General features: G+C 40.4%; 1 protein-coding gene across 1 annotated transcript; it reads right to left on the reverse strand.

Annotated features, from left to right (window-relative positions):
- Positions 1 to 1,712: 1,712 nt before the first annotated feature.
- LOC138880110 (uncharacterized) lies at positions 1,713 to 5,368 on the reverse strand. Its single transcript, XM_070159771.1, has 3 exons — positions 5,028 to 5,368; positions 2,690 to 3,355; positions 1,713 to 2,586 (listed from the first exon to the last, which is right to left on the reverse strand). The coding sequence occupies exons 1-3, from the start codon at positions 5,366 to 5,368 to the stop codon at positions 1,713 to 1,715; spliced, it is 1,881 nt and encodes a 626-aa protein (XP_070015872.1).
- Between the last annotated feature and the right edge of the window lie 10,059 nt (positions 5,369 to 15,427).

Genomic DNA, 15,427 nt, shown 5'->3' on the forward strand with positions numbered 1-15,427 from the left:
CGAATTACTCCTGTTTTCAATTGCTTTGTGATTTCTTCTTTGATCTTATCACTGATATCAGTCTTGAACTTCCTCTGCTTCTGTTGAACTGGAGGGCAATCAGGGTAAATTGGCAATTTATGCACCACTAGATCAACACCTAATCCTGGCATGTCATCGTATGACCAAACAAACACATCTTTAAATTCAAGAGGAGCTGAATTATTGCATCTCGCGTTTTTTCATCTGTCTGAATGCTTATTTTGGTTTCTCGGATTTCTTCAGGAGTTCCCAAATTAACCGGTTCGATGTCATTCAAATTCGGCTTAGGTTTATTCTCAAAGTGTTCCAATTCTCTATTTATTTCCCTAAAAGCCTCTTCTTCGTCATATTCTGGTTCTTGGTTCATTATTTCACAATTAGACAGCTCGTTTGGATCTGGGCGTGAAGTCCGCAAGCATGCTATATTATTTAAAGCCGCATTATTATAACTGAAAAGAAAAAAGAAAAATAGCAAAAATCAGAAAGAATAAAGGAAAAATGATGAAATACTGATTTTATTCCTTAGAATTGAGAAGATAACAGGGTTTATAATTCAGGAAGTTAAAATAGGAAACTAAAGAAAAACATCCGAGTTACACCCTGGGATAACTCATGATGCAGGAAAGGTGGCAGGACAAGTCTACCCGGACTCATGCCTAACTGGGAACGGTGTGGCCTCCCAATTTTGAAGCTTAGCATTTGGCCCCATATATAGCACCTCAGCGGTGCTTGTGCCTTCTCCCAGCTGAACCATGTGAGCTTCGTAAAGCATTTCTCTCATTGCCCCACATATTTCTTCAATCTCTTCAGTCGTAAAGGCCTCGTCATCTTCTTCTTCAATGTACTTTGGTCTGACGAAAGTTTCGTACAAATGTGGCAATGGTCGAAGCAATTTCCATCCCTCATTTTTTTCTATTCTTTGCCCAATCTTCATCTTTTGGAGTAGGTTGGAAGCCTATCCCAAAGAGTTTCTTAGTGAAAGGCAAGGTGATAGGTTCAGTTATTCCTTGCAGCGATTTTCCAAGCCTTTTTCCCGGTTTGAATCCCTGTCGGATCATTTCTTTAGCAACCATGATTGAAGCATTGGACAAGAAAGGTTGGGGACAAAGGCTCCCTTCTTTATACTGCTCCGCCAGCACAACTTCAAAAACTTGATAAACTGTGTGCTCACTCCCTTCTCTTGCTTCAAGACATGGGATGGACGGGTCCCGATAAATATATTGTTCGTCTTCTCCGTGGACCATAATTTCCCGATCTTCATATTCAAACTTCACCATTTGGTGGAGAGTGGAGGGTAAAACCCCTGCAGTATGAATCCAAGGCCTTCCAAGGAGAAAATTGTTAGATGTGTCCATATCCAGTACCTGGAAAGTTATTTCGAACTCCACCGGCCTGATAGTCAATACCGGGTCTATTTCCCTGAGGGTGTCCCTCTTGATGCCATAAAAAGCTCTTACACAGACATTATTGGGGTGAATCCTTCCGGTCCCAATTTCCATTCTTTGCAGCGTGGAGAGCGGGCAAATGTCAATACCCGAACCCCCATCCAACATTACTCGCTTGACGTAGTAGTCTTCACACTTGACTGTCAGATGTAAAGCCTTGTTGTGAGCTGCTCCCTCCGGAGGCAAATCGTTCTTGCTAATAGAAACTTGATTAACCGCAAAGAACCTTTTCGTCATTCTTTCAAGTTATTCAACTGAAGTCTCAGCTGGCACATACGCTTCATTCAAGGTTTTGAGCAGGATCTTCTGATGTTCGGCAGACTTCATTAGCAAAGATAGCATAGACACTTTTTCAGGGTATTTGCGCAACTGATCCACCACTTCATAGTCAGGCATATTCATCTTTTGGAAGAAAGCCTCTGCCTCTTCAGTGCTTACAGGCTTCTTGGGTGGGAAGCGCTTCCGTGTGGCATTGTTCACTTCTTGAATGTCTGAATATTTTCCAACAGAAGTATTTTCTGGAAGTTCCCCCGTGATTTCTTTGCCTTTGTATATAACCAATGTTTGTTGATAATTCCACGGTACCGTAGACGGGTCTATCATTAGCTTCTGTGGTACGCGTCCGATAACCACTGGCTCATTCAGCCGAGGCGGTTTAATCGTCCCCCGAACCACATAGGCCCCTTTCGCCACGTACATCGGTATTTCCCTTTTCATTTCAAAAATCTGTAACTTCTCTGATTGACCTCGTGGAATGTAGTGAACTTCATTCTTTGAAGGCAACATCGTCTCTGTCTTTGTCTCAGCCTTCTTTTCGAGCTCAGTCTTGACAGTATTAGTCTTCATTTCCCCTTTCTCTTCCTTCGGGGCTGCTTTAGGCTTTCTCTCTGCATCGACAGTGGCGATTATAGCTTTCAGGGCAGGATCAAACTCCTTGTCATCACAGATCATCCCAATCAACGGCCCATTATTAAGAGAGGGCAACGGATTGTTGGTCACATTTGGGACCTCTTCGTCCCTTAATACTATCTTTCCCTGTTCTATTAAGTTCTCTACCACCCTTCTTAAAGTCCAACAATCATTGGTATCATGCCCTTCTGCTCCCGAATGATAAGCACACCTGACACCAGCTTTGTAAGCAAGTGATGTTGGATTGTGCCTTGTCTGAGGGACTGGTTGCAGGAAAACCCATCTGGACTAGTTTTGGGAATAGGGTAGAATACGGTTCACCAATGGATGTGAAAATTTGTCTTCTGGGTGGTTCTTGAGGACGGAAGTTATTTTGGGGTAGTTGTGGATTATAGTGGTTTCGATAAGGAGGCTGATTTCTGGGAGGTGGAGCTTGGCTCCGATTGGCTTGTTGCGGTGGCCGGACATAAGACTGAGTATTCATGACCGAGTATGGCTGAGGAGTATAGGTCAAATATTGGTGAGTGTAATAGTGTTGCGGGGTCCTCTCTGAGAAAAGAGGTTCGGGAGTATAATTTCTCCTTGTACTCGACGCTGCCATGAATGTTTCTTCCCTTTTCTTTCCCTTTGCTATTCCTCCAGACCCACTCTGAATGGCTTGGGAGGTAGCTCTGATAGCAGATTGGCTTAGAATTCGACCCGTTTTTAGCCTATTTTCTACCATTTCTCCGATCTTAATTGCTTCTGCGAAAGGTTTCCCCATGGCCGACATCATGTTTTGGAAGTAATCTGATTCTTGAGCTTGGAGGAAAGTAGTGACCATTTCTATTTCATCCATGGGAGGTTTTACCCTTGATGTTTGCTCGCACCATTTAATAGCGTATTCTCTGAAGCTTTCTGAGGGTTTCTTCTTCAAGTTTGACAAAGAATTCCTGTCTGGTGCGATGTCAATATTATACTGAAACTGCCTTACGAAATCTCTGGCAAGATCGTCCCAAATGTGTCATCGAGATATGTCCTGATCCATATACCATTCTGAGGCTATGCCCACCAAGCTTTCTCCGAAGTATGCCATCAACAATTCTTCTTTGCCTCCAGCCCCACGCAATTGGTTGAAATACTTTTTGAGGTGAGCAATGGGATCGCCATGCCCATCATATTTCTCGAACTTCGGTGTTTTGAATCCTACGGGCAGGTGCACGTGAGGGAACATGCACAGATCAATATAGGAGACACTCTTCTGCCCGCTTAAACCTTGCATATTTTTTAAACTCTGTTCGAGGCTCCTCATTCTTCTTGCCATTTCATCTTGTTCAAGAGCTTTGGGATTTTGGTCTTGCCCCGGTGTAAACTCGTATTGAGGCTGCTGAGGGTAAGCGCTGGTGGTAAACCGAGTTGGTTCCAGCGAGAAGGATCGTGCTTGAAATGTGAATGAGGAAGAGTCAAAATTAGGCCTGTGTATAGCGGGTTGTTCCGCAATTGGACAGGGCGGTGTAGTGAATATATTTGTAGCTACATCTGTCGTTGACATCCGGGGATAAGAATCAGAGGGTGATCCAGCGGAGTGGGTTGAAATGGTAGGGTACCCGAATGGGGTAGTTGTATAACTTATGGGGACGTTGGAAGTCCCACTTGTCATAGAGAACAGCTCGGGGAATCCAGGGATTACACTCGGCGGCTCTTTTCCATTGTTCCAGTCATCCAGCATTTCCAACATGCGAAGCCGCAAGACTCTGTTTTCTTCAGCAGTTGCTGATTCGGAAGTTGGGATGGCCGAGATTGAACTCTCTTCGGAGACAGGAATTGTTGGCAAAGGAATTTCTGAAGACATCTCTACACTTCCCTTTGATCTCGTGAAGTAAGTATGAATACTTCCTCTCGACTTAGTGACGGGCAGCTGAACACTTCCTTTCGACCTCGTAAAGTATGAATGTGAGGCCAGACCTCCACAAAACCAAACCACCTTTCTAAAAACCTGGACTTAGCAGCAAGCAAATGGTTAGTTTGAAACAAATAACAGACAGGTAATCTCATGTTGGGGTGTGATGCACCTATATAGTTAAGTGAGTTTCTACATGTTTGCATCGATGGCATGCGTCATTCCGACTTCTCTTTATGCTCCCCTTTATTTATTTATTTATTTATTATTATATTTTTTTTTTATTTGAAGTAAAAAACGTAACCGGATCCGATGAGGATTGCCTATGTATCACGACGCCGCGTGAATCAGATCATTACGTAGTTCAAGACAAACAAGTGTAAAAATAAAGAAACATTTTTTTTATTACTAAAACAATCTATTACAAACTAACATTTTTTTAAAAAGGGAGAATAGCAGACTTGAAATAAATACAAACTCAACAACTACTGATACACCCTGATGCGAAAAGACAGACAAAAGACACCAAGACGGAAAATACAGACTCGACCTATAAATACATTAAAGCCTTAAAAATTGGCACCTGCGAGGCATCGTTCGGCCTCGCCGCGGGCTTAGGTGCGAGGTCCCTTTCAAGTTGTTCCATCTCATACATGGTTTGCTTGACATAAATCATCACTGCCGAGAAGAAGGTAGTGCGGGTCATATCTTCGCATCGTAGACACCTCCTAATGATGGCATGGGCAATGGTCTTAATCTTATATTTGGTTTACCTCTTTTCTATGAGTAGGCACTCTATTTGATCATTACGGGCCTTCAAAACCCGAGAATCCTGGAGATGTTGATTTTGCCACTGCTGAATTTCTACTTCCATTTGGGCCAGTAAATCATAGCAACATCTATTTTCAGCTTCAAAGGTTCGGGCTTGCTCAAACGCTCTGTTCTCAAGAGTGGCCACCTTTCTCTTCAAATTGGCAATGATTTGCTTGTGGTCCCTTTTCAACTGCTGCAGGTACCGGTTACGCTCTTCTGTTCTTTTTGCCCAGTGTGTCTCGAGTCCTGTTATGGTATTCTCAAAATTCTCCGACTCACTCTGGCACTCACAAATTTCCATTTTTAAACCTTTTATCAGTCGTTCATCCGACCGGCTCCTTTGTTGGTTATCAGCGGCTATCCTTATCTGCTGGATTTGGGCCCTAAGCGTCTCGTTTTCCTGGGCCAACCTGTTCTTTTCTCCCAAATCAGTAGCAACTTGCACGTTGTGCTCAAATTTTAGACCTTCAATTTGTCATTTCAGCTGGCTAATTTCAAACAGATAGCCTTTTTCTTTTGCTAACCAATCCTATTGCTCCTGTGATGACTCGGCAAAATTCAGGATATGGGGTCATTTAGCCGGCCTTTTGTGCTCAAGTTCTCTTCTGTACCACACAAGGTACCCTGGTGCTACTTCACCTTTGGCCCGATCCTGCACGCAAGTATCTGTTTTTAAACATTGGCATTCATTCCAGATCTGGCGGACTTTTGCTTCAGGAAATTGTCCGTCAGGGCTAATCTCAATTGCTTAAGCACTAAGATCTTCCTCGTGTGGCACTATCTGGAATCTTCCGAGTTATCTCAAAACTCGATAGGGCGCGTAAGGCTGAATGCTCTTAAGTCCCATCAATAGAAAGTGGGTCCTAGCGGTTGGCATATATATGACCTCATCAACAGGCAACCATCCCAGTGTCCATTGTATTTGGCTGGCGGTGAGGGTTCGAAAGAATGACGTCCATGCCGTAACTCCCTCGGGTAGACTGACCTCCTTGATTCTCGTGTAAAACTCTTCTATGCAAGTCTTCTTCGAGGAAACATAACTCAAAAGCTCGGAACGGTGGCACAGATGTTCAGTCATCCATATTTGTAGCAGCAAGTTATTGTAGACCGATTGACAAAGTCCACATATTTTCTACCAGTAAAGATGACGGATTCTGTAGAGCAGTATGCGTAGTTGTACATCAAAGAAATAGTCCGATTGCATGATACTCCAGTTTCAATCATATCTGACAGAGGCCCTCAGTTCACGGCGCATTTTTGGTAGGCATTTCAGAAAAGATTAGGTACTAAGGTCAATTTAAGCACCGCTTTCCATCTACAGACCGATGACCAGGCAGAAAGGACCATTCAGACTCTCGAAGATATGTTGTGTGCGTGTGTTATAGATTTTGGAGGTAATTGGGATGATCACTTGCCACTTATAGAATTTTCTTACAATAACAACTATCAAGCCAACATTGGTATGGCTCCTTATGAAGCGTTGTATGGGCGGAGATGTAGGTATCCAGTGGGTTGGTTTGAACCAGCAGAGGTGTCGTTGATTGGTCCAGAGTTTGTTTGTGAGGCTTTGGAGAAAGTTCAGCTAATTAGAGAAAGACTTAAAGCGACTCAGAGTCGTCAAAAGTCTTATTCTGACAAGAGGCATCATGAGTTAGAGTTCATGGTTGGTGATAAGGTGTTTTTGAAAGTTTTACCAATAAAAGGAGTTATGAGGTTTGGTAAGAAAGGGAAACTTAGTCCTAGATTTATCGGGCCTTATGAAATTCTAGAAATTAACGGAAATGTGGCTTATAAGCTAGCGCTACCCATTGAGTTGTCTTCTGTTCATCTTGTCTTTCATGTGTCTATGAGTATGAAGCCTCTACTGATAAACTGACGCAATGCTCAGGACATGAGATTTCCTAACAACAACAACAACAACAACAACAACAACAACCCAGTATAATCCCACTTAGTGGGGTCTGGGGAGGGTAGTGTGTACGCAGACCTTACCCCTACCCTAGGGTAGAGAGACTGTTTCCAAATAGACCCCCGGCATCCTTCCCTCCAAGAACTTCCCACCTTGCTCTTGGGGAGACTCGAACTCACAACCTCTCGGTTGGAAGTAGGGGTTGCTTACCATCAGAGCAACCCCTCTTGTCAAGTTAGCAAGTTCTCTAAGTAAACAAAGAAATAACTAAATAAAGATAACTCTATGGAATACTCCACAAACAAAAGTGGAGCTCACCAATAGCACTGGAAGAGAAGGAAGTCCTAACCCGTAGCCTGCTCGCCTGCAAAATCGGTTCCTATGTTGTACCGCAGACCAACGTAGGTTCCCAAAAGAGAATGTCAGTACCATCCGTTGTACTCCATGAGTATCAACAACGGGGGTGAAACTTTAATAACATATACATTATGAGCAAAGGTTCTAAATGCATGTAAAACATAAAGCTTATAAGAATAGTTCTAAAATAATTGCATAATAGCAGTTTATGAATATTCTAAAAGAAATTCTTTTCTCTTTCTAAAAAAAATTACTTCTCTTTATACCTTGGGAGTTCCAACTATCCTGACTTAATTCTGTCTCAGTCACCGTGTGATCGGCACGGGTTCGATCCCAACCTGATCGAATAGTCCCAATCCACGAGGTGTCACTCGCTTCATGGTTCTCAACGCCCATATATCATAGTTTAGCATAGGTAAGTAAATTCTCAGCAACAAGACCCTCGGCTCGTATGCTCCCTACTTTGGCACAAGTAGTTTCAGGAAGTCAACGCCTTGGTCAGAACCCTCGGCCTGGACGATGATCCCTTCTCAAAATAAAGGATACTCCCAAAAATATTCTTTCTAAAACATCTTCTTGTGACTTTTCAAGTCTAGATCTTTTCTTTATAGAACATCATGTACATGCTCATGCTGGTATCCTTAAATGTAAAGTATGATATAAGAATGAAATAAACATGTAAAAGTATTCCTAAAGATTCTTGCTTCTTCATAAATTTTCAACCTGAAAATAACATATAAGAATAACACAAAAATCTGAAAATTTATGCACGTATATCATAATAAATCGTCTAAACTTTTGCTAGAACAATTTTAAGTTAATAGGTACTCACTTGCTCCAATTAAGTAAATTTAAACTCTTTTAAGCAATTCATCAAACACTTTGTATGCGTGCTTTTGTGAGTTAAACCACTTTAGTAAAGAATTGTATCAACTCACCTCAATACTCCTTGAGCCAATACGTAGACCCCAGTCCAATTTGTACCCGCCAAACAATTGATTCTACAACAACTAGTGCGTTTTATTTGATTCCAAAGTTTCATATCCAAACATTAAATTTGATGGTGATACAGAGAAAGAAAAGAATTAACTATTCAATTCTTACCTATTACTACTATGGGGTAATTGATAGTAGGGAATTTCACATACCTGAGTTTAAGAATTAGTGATTTGTAAAGAACCCTAGAATTTTCGTTGCCTATGTAAGTATTTTGCTAACGCCGCTTCTGTTTTTTGTTGGGCAACAGAATGTCGAGCTTTGTTTTAAATTTTCCTAAGGCTTACGCCTTTTGCGTGCTAATTGTCAAGAGCCCTTTATGGGCTTTGTTGCACGTGACTTTTCTCTTGCTTTCTTTATTTCTTTTCTTTTTTGTTTTTTGTTTTGACTTAACTAGTATTTAATTACTCCCTCGAAAAAATTCCCTCCGGCTTTGCAGGCTGTGAGAGCTCGAAAGATATCAGATACTACCATAGGCGCGAGAGTGCTTTCATTTTGAGTGAGCAAAGTACTGACGACCCCGGATATTTTCAAATCAATGTTTCCGTCTTTCCTTGGGAACACCAAGAGGCCCAAAAACGTCATCATGAAAGCCACTTGTCTATGCTCATCCCACTTTTGACGGTTACCTTTGCTGCATAATTTGTTACCCAGATTGTTGAATCCTCCTACATGACCATATCTGTCGTATATGAAGCGCGGATTACAGAAGCCTGCGGCCAAATCTGGGTTATGGACCGTCCTGGGTATCTTTAATGAATCTAGTAACCGATGCACAGTGACAACTCTTGGGGCGACCAGGTATTTTTGCCTTAATGGAACTTCAGCATTTCCGATGTACCCGGCTATTTCCTCCAGCGTCGGGGTGAGTTCAAAATCGAAGAAGTGGAAGACGTTGTATGCCGGGTCCCAGTAGGTGACCAAAGCTCTTATGATATCTCCCCGAGACTGGATTTCCAATAAACCCGTGAGACCTTTCAGATATTTCTTGACCTCATCTTGCCCTTTAACACCTAGATCATCCCACCATAGCCGCAACTTGATAGGGACCTTAGTCATTATCGAAAAGTGTTCATTTTGCATTGTGCTCATCCTGCACATTTATTAAGGTGATTTAAGCAAAAATGATTTGACTCAAAAATGATTTGACTATATTTTAAAAAAAAGATCTGATTTTTCGAACACGGCCTTTCAGCACTTCGGGGATGAAGATTTTAAGGCTGTGAGGGTCAACCGATCAAAAACTCTAAAGGATAATCGAAAGTGGCCGTTTATGCAAAGTCAGCCTTCCGCCGTCCCTTTCGGGAACATTTGACTGTTTTGACAAAACAACATCACTTGATTTATTTATCACTCTTTTTTTTCAAAATAGTGGCCCGACATTGGGAACACGGCCTCACAGAGCCTCGGGGACGAGGATTCTAAGGTTGTTGGGCAAATTGGTCACAATTCAAAAAAAATGACCAAAAACGGTTGTTTATGCAAAGTCAGCCTTCTGGCGCGTCCCTTTCGGGAATATTCGGCTACATTTGACAAAAGCGGCATCACCCGACTCATTTATGATGAAATTAAAATTCTGACATTTTGGCTATTTCTGAAAAAGGGGAGGTTGGCCCTGATGAGGGTTGCCTACGTATCTCACGCCCTGTGAGAATCAAACCGGCGTAGTTCGGACGATCATGAATAAAGTAAGTAAACTAACTCCCTTTTTTTTGGAAAAAGAATAAAGTTTTTTTTTTGTTTTATTTTTAAATTTACAAAAGTACTTCTAAAGAAAAATAAAAATATTTTTGGACTTTAATTTTTTAATTCTATGACATTTACGAAAGAAAGACTTTTAAAGAAGGAAAGTCTTTATATATATATATATATATATATATATATATATATATATATATATTGATTCTCTTTTTCTTATTTTGTTTTGATTTTTTTTTTGTATGAAAGATATTAGAAAGGAGGAAACCATTTTTTTTTGAGTTTGAAAACTACTTTTTTTTGTTTTTTTGTTTTTTTTTCAATAAGTATTTTCAGAAACCGGTCAACATGCAAGTCTGCAGCAAATAAATGTGCAAAACAAACAAGATGCAGCGAGATGGTCTTTTTTAATTTAGGTACCTGTCCTAGACAGACCCAACCCTTGTGTTGAGTCTCCAAGGTCAAATGCACATGATGCAAACAAACGTTCCTACTAGGGATCCGGCATGAAGCTGAGTTATTCTAGGTTCGTAACCTGGGTATTTGTTCTAGACTGTGTACCCGAGCGGACAACTTGAGTCGAGGAGGGGCTACGTACCGTGGACCCACGGGATCGTCCGGCTTTGTAACTTGTCCGGCCTCTTTCTTATTTCAGGTATTGACACTAACAGAATAGGGAGTCTTGACCAGCAAGCTCCTCCCCGGAGGTAAGAAGAGAAGGGTTTCGGCACAGTTTATATACAATTCAGATAATATCAAAGCGGTAAAAGGCAACATTTGAGCACGTTATGCCCAAACATGTAATAAAGATCAGATAATGAAGCCAAATATAACAATTATTCTAAGCTCGAATTCTAAACCCTGAACAAGAGATTCTGGGTTGTATCCCCACCAGAGTCGCCAGAGCTGTCACACCTTTTTTTTGCGTGCCTACCCCGAAGGATAAATGCGTGAGGGAGTTTTTCCAATTTAAGTGACAATATTCGAAATGGATTTATTTATTTATTTCAGAGTCGCCACTTGGGAAAGGTTTGGTTTTTGGTGTCCCAAGTCACCGGTTTATCTTGAATCCCAAATCGAGGAAATTTTCGACTTTCCAAATGAAGTCTGCGAACCAGAAATTCTAAGTAAAGAATTTTGTTGACCCGAGGGAAGGTGTTAGGCACCCACGGATCCCGTGGTTCTAGCACGGTCGCTTAAATTGTTATAATGGCTAAATATCTGATTTTAATACATGTTATAACTTGTGTGCTTTTATTAGGTTTAAACCGCTTTTATTATTATTTATTTTTTATGGAATTGCAACGTCGTGAAAATGCATTTCGAACCACGTCACAATCAATGCGCCCGTGGTTGTTAATACATTCCGACTCCGTTGAGATTTGGATTTGGGTCGCATAAATGCGCACCCGAATTTAAGAATGTAATTTAATTAAATCGCGCCTAAAGAGTCTAACGCGTAATTATCTTTGGGGAAGGCAGTGAAATTCACTAAACAATCCATCCCAAATTCTAAGTATTTTACTATGACCAATTATTGAGGGCCCTGCAATTTGCACTTTTATTTGGCGAGACACGCCTCATTTTTGTTTTAAAAGGATCTACCTATAGTGACTATGTTTTCTATTTCGTTCGTCTCTACAATGAAAGAAAAGAGTTCTAGCTTATTTATATGCTCACGAGTTATTATAGTTGAGTTTCGAAAGTGAGTCGTTAAATCTGAAGACAATACAATAAGGGCAGTCGGTTAACAATTATGGGCCTAGGTCCAATGTATAAGGAGTAAAACTGGACATGTGTCATCCTTATTCAGATGATGGGCTTAGCCAAATGATTCTACACATGTTCAAACTTTAAGAACCCGAAATGAAAGTGATTCCCAATGAAACCCGTTTTTTTTTTACGAATTTAGATGAACAAGTTGTTAACTAAAATAGTTTGAACTATTGAGTAATCACCTAAGGCCTGATATGTATTTGGAACATGATGTTTAATCGAACAAATTGAACTAGCAGAATGTTACAACTACAACTGTTAGTCCATTTAAACTAAAAGCCTACGGGGAAGGAGTTTACAACTTAAACTGCTATAGGATAATGCCCATGTTATACATAAACAACAACCACCTGATTCTAGTTAAGGCAACTAGCTAACATATATACAAATGAGATTCAGTATGTAACCAGAGTTTACATGGGCAGTGCATAGAATGTTCTAAATACAGACAATAAAAGAAAGAAAAAACTACATTAAACTACAGATTCAAATCTTTCCCATTTTTTTGTGTTCATGCTTCGAGTAGCTTACAAGATGTACCAGTGTATTCAGTTTTGTGTACCTGGTATTTGGAAAGCAAGGAAAGAAGAGGAAGATCAGTGAAGCAACAGTAGTGTTCCGCAAATAACAACAACAACAGTAGCAGTAACAATAAGCAGAATAAATCCAAGTGAAAAAGATTCAGCTATAACCAATGGAAGCAGTAGCAAATAAACCCAGCAAACTCAAGAGCGAACAATTGAAAACCCAGCAAAACCAAAATGCAATCACAGGCTTCACAGTCAAAGCAAAAGGGAGATAGGTACGAGACAACAGTAGTTTACTGATGTTTCAAGACATTAAAAGGAAGGCCTGATAGATACAGCTCACAGCTCTCAAAATCTAGAAAAAAATATGTCCACTCTCTCCTAAGTTCTCTCTCTATGTTCTTTTTCTTTTCTTTTTTTTTCTCTTCCTCCCCCCTTGCTGCCTATCAGTGGCTCTGTATATATGTCAAAAGATCCCACACTCCAGCTCTTAAGAGCACTCAAAAACTAAAATCAGAAAAATATTCTGCCCCTTCCTCCTTCTTTTGCCCACTATTGTATGTTTTGTTCCCCACTACACTTATCCTATCCTATTTTTAATTCAAAGATTATGGGCAACATTTATTTAATCACTCCCCAACAAAACCTCCCCCATACTATTATCTTTTGTTCCCAACTTTATTTAAACAAATGCATTAGATTAATGGTACATTTGTACTTCCTGACAGTCCACTCAAGTTAACCCTCTTTTTCCAAGTTTTGAAATCCCCAAATTACCCCTGAAACCCCTGTGATTCACTGTCCTACCCCAAACCCCTTAAGTGCTGGATACAGACTTTGATCAACAACCTATTCAAACCTACTCATTAACTAAACTGAATCCAACTAGTTACAACAGCTACAACCAATTCAAATCAGCTAGTAATTCAAGATACTAAATCAGATGGCATTTAGAATGAAACCTAAAAGTTCAGGGCAGCATATATTGAACTAACTATAAATGGGGAAACAATCATATTTAAACTCAGCAAAACAAGATGGACTGAGATCAACCTGACCAGCATATGCCCTAAACAGATTTGGAGTGCAAAAGTAGGGAACAACCAGCAGAGTTTCAAAAAGGGGGTTGACTAATTCAGGTTGAACAAACGAACCATAAATTCAGCTCAATGAACTGAAAACAACCACAGGCTCAAATCTGAACTCAAATATTACCATTCAGAACACAAACGAGGCAGGAGGGGTCACAACCAAGAATGAACTAAACATTAGACTAATTATCATGCTACTCTATCATTCAAACATATCAGACTAATCGACAACACATTACAGCATACAACAAATGACAATAAGCAGAAATGATAATAAAATTGGATCCAATAAAAGGTCTGATGGGGCAAAATGGGATCAATCAAACGAGGCTAAATTATAACCACCTAAACAACAATTAGACGTAACACAAAGAACAAGAGAGGAGGAAAGAAGTACCTTAAACAAATACAAGACTAGACGAACCCAGGTTGAACACTTGACTCGAATCTTTTGAGGTCGAAGGGACCTTAATCGAGTGTTCTCAACTGAGAACACTTCGACTAAGGTCCATTGGACACCCAAATTTCTCCCCTTCAGACTGATTCCAACTTTTGGTTTTCTAGGGTTCTTGGTTCGATTTTAGGGTTCGAACGGTTCCAACCAGGTTTGAAAGGAAACCAGTGTGTTTCAGGTACGAGGGAGGTCAGGGGATGCCAGGGTGTGAGTTTAGGGTGGATTGGGGTATGTCCGGGCTTTGCTCGAATCTTCAAACAAGGATTCGAGAAGCTCGAAGATGATTCGATGCAAACGGGTACTGGTGTTGGATTGGGGGTGGTTAGATGATCTAAGGATGTTAATTTGGGGGTCATCGGGTGAACTAAGGTCCTTGGCTGATTTTTCGATCTGATATTCGAGACATACTACTGGGATTCGAGGACAATAAAAGATAGATTCAGAAAGAGGAGGGTGAGAGGGTTCTATGGTGTGAAGATGGGGTTGTTTGGACCACCGGAACCGTCGTGAGGCGATTTCCGGTGGGCGGTGCATGGTGGTTGAAGGCGGAGGGTTTGTTTGGTCTCCGAGGTTTGGAGACGAAGGTAAAAGGGGGGGTTCGGTTTAGGGGGCGTGGGGTAAAAGAGGGGGGTTTATATACGGGATGGGGGAGTTGAATTTCGGCCATTGGATCATTGGTGATCAACGGCCTTGATCTTTGCACTTAGGGGGACGGCGTCGTTTGGTTTAGTGTTGGGAATGGGTCGATCCGGGTACCAGTGGGTCGGGTAACTGGGAAAGCCTGGAGCCGTTAGATGAAGTGAGATGAACGGCTCAGATCAAATACATCTAAATGACGTCGTTTGGAAACCCAGGTCATGGACTGGGTCAGTGTAACGAATTGGGCCTGATTTTCAAATGGATTTTTTGGTCCAAATCCGGTATTTTCCTCCCCTTTCATTCTTTTAATTTAAATAAAAATTCCTAATTAAATTAAAACCAAAATTAAACTACACAAATATTAATTAACATTCAACAATAATTAACACACAAATTAAAACGTTTAATAAAAAAAATCACATGATGACGACAATTAGAATAAAAATGCATATTTTTTGTGATTTCCCCCTTGAAAACCAAAATTATGGTTTAATTGATTCCTAAATGCACAATTAAATCTTAAGTATGCATGCGACCTATATTTTTTGTATTTTTAAATAACTAAAATAAGGTAAACATTTACGGACAAAATAATTACCAAAATGTCACGCAAATTCTCAAAATTGTACACAGATGACATTTTGTTTTATTTTGATTTTTCTTTTGGAGTAATTTTCGTGAAAAACAAAAATCACGTGCTCACAAGCGCGATAGTTAGTGGGCGTTTGGACATAAGAATTGTAAAATTCACAAAAAAAAGTAAAAATGATATTTGAAAATTAAAGTTATGTTTAGACATGAATATAATTTTGAATTGCTTTTGAATTTTTGTGCAAATTTTCGAAAAATTCTAAAATTTATCTTCAAATGAAAATTGAAAATTTTATATCCAAATGTTGTTTTGGAAAAAAAG

The sequence above is a fragment of the Nicotiana sylvestris genome, chromosome 10, assembly GCF_000393655.2.
Source record: "Nicotiana sylvestris chromosome 10, ASM39365v2, whole genome shotgun sequence".
NCBI lineage: Eukaryota > Viridiplantae > Streptophyta > Magnoliopsida > Solanales > Solanaceae > Nicotiana > Nicotiana sylvestris.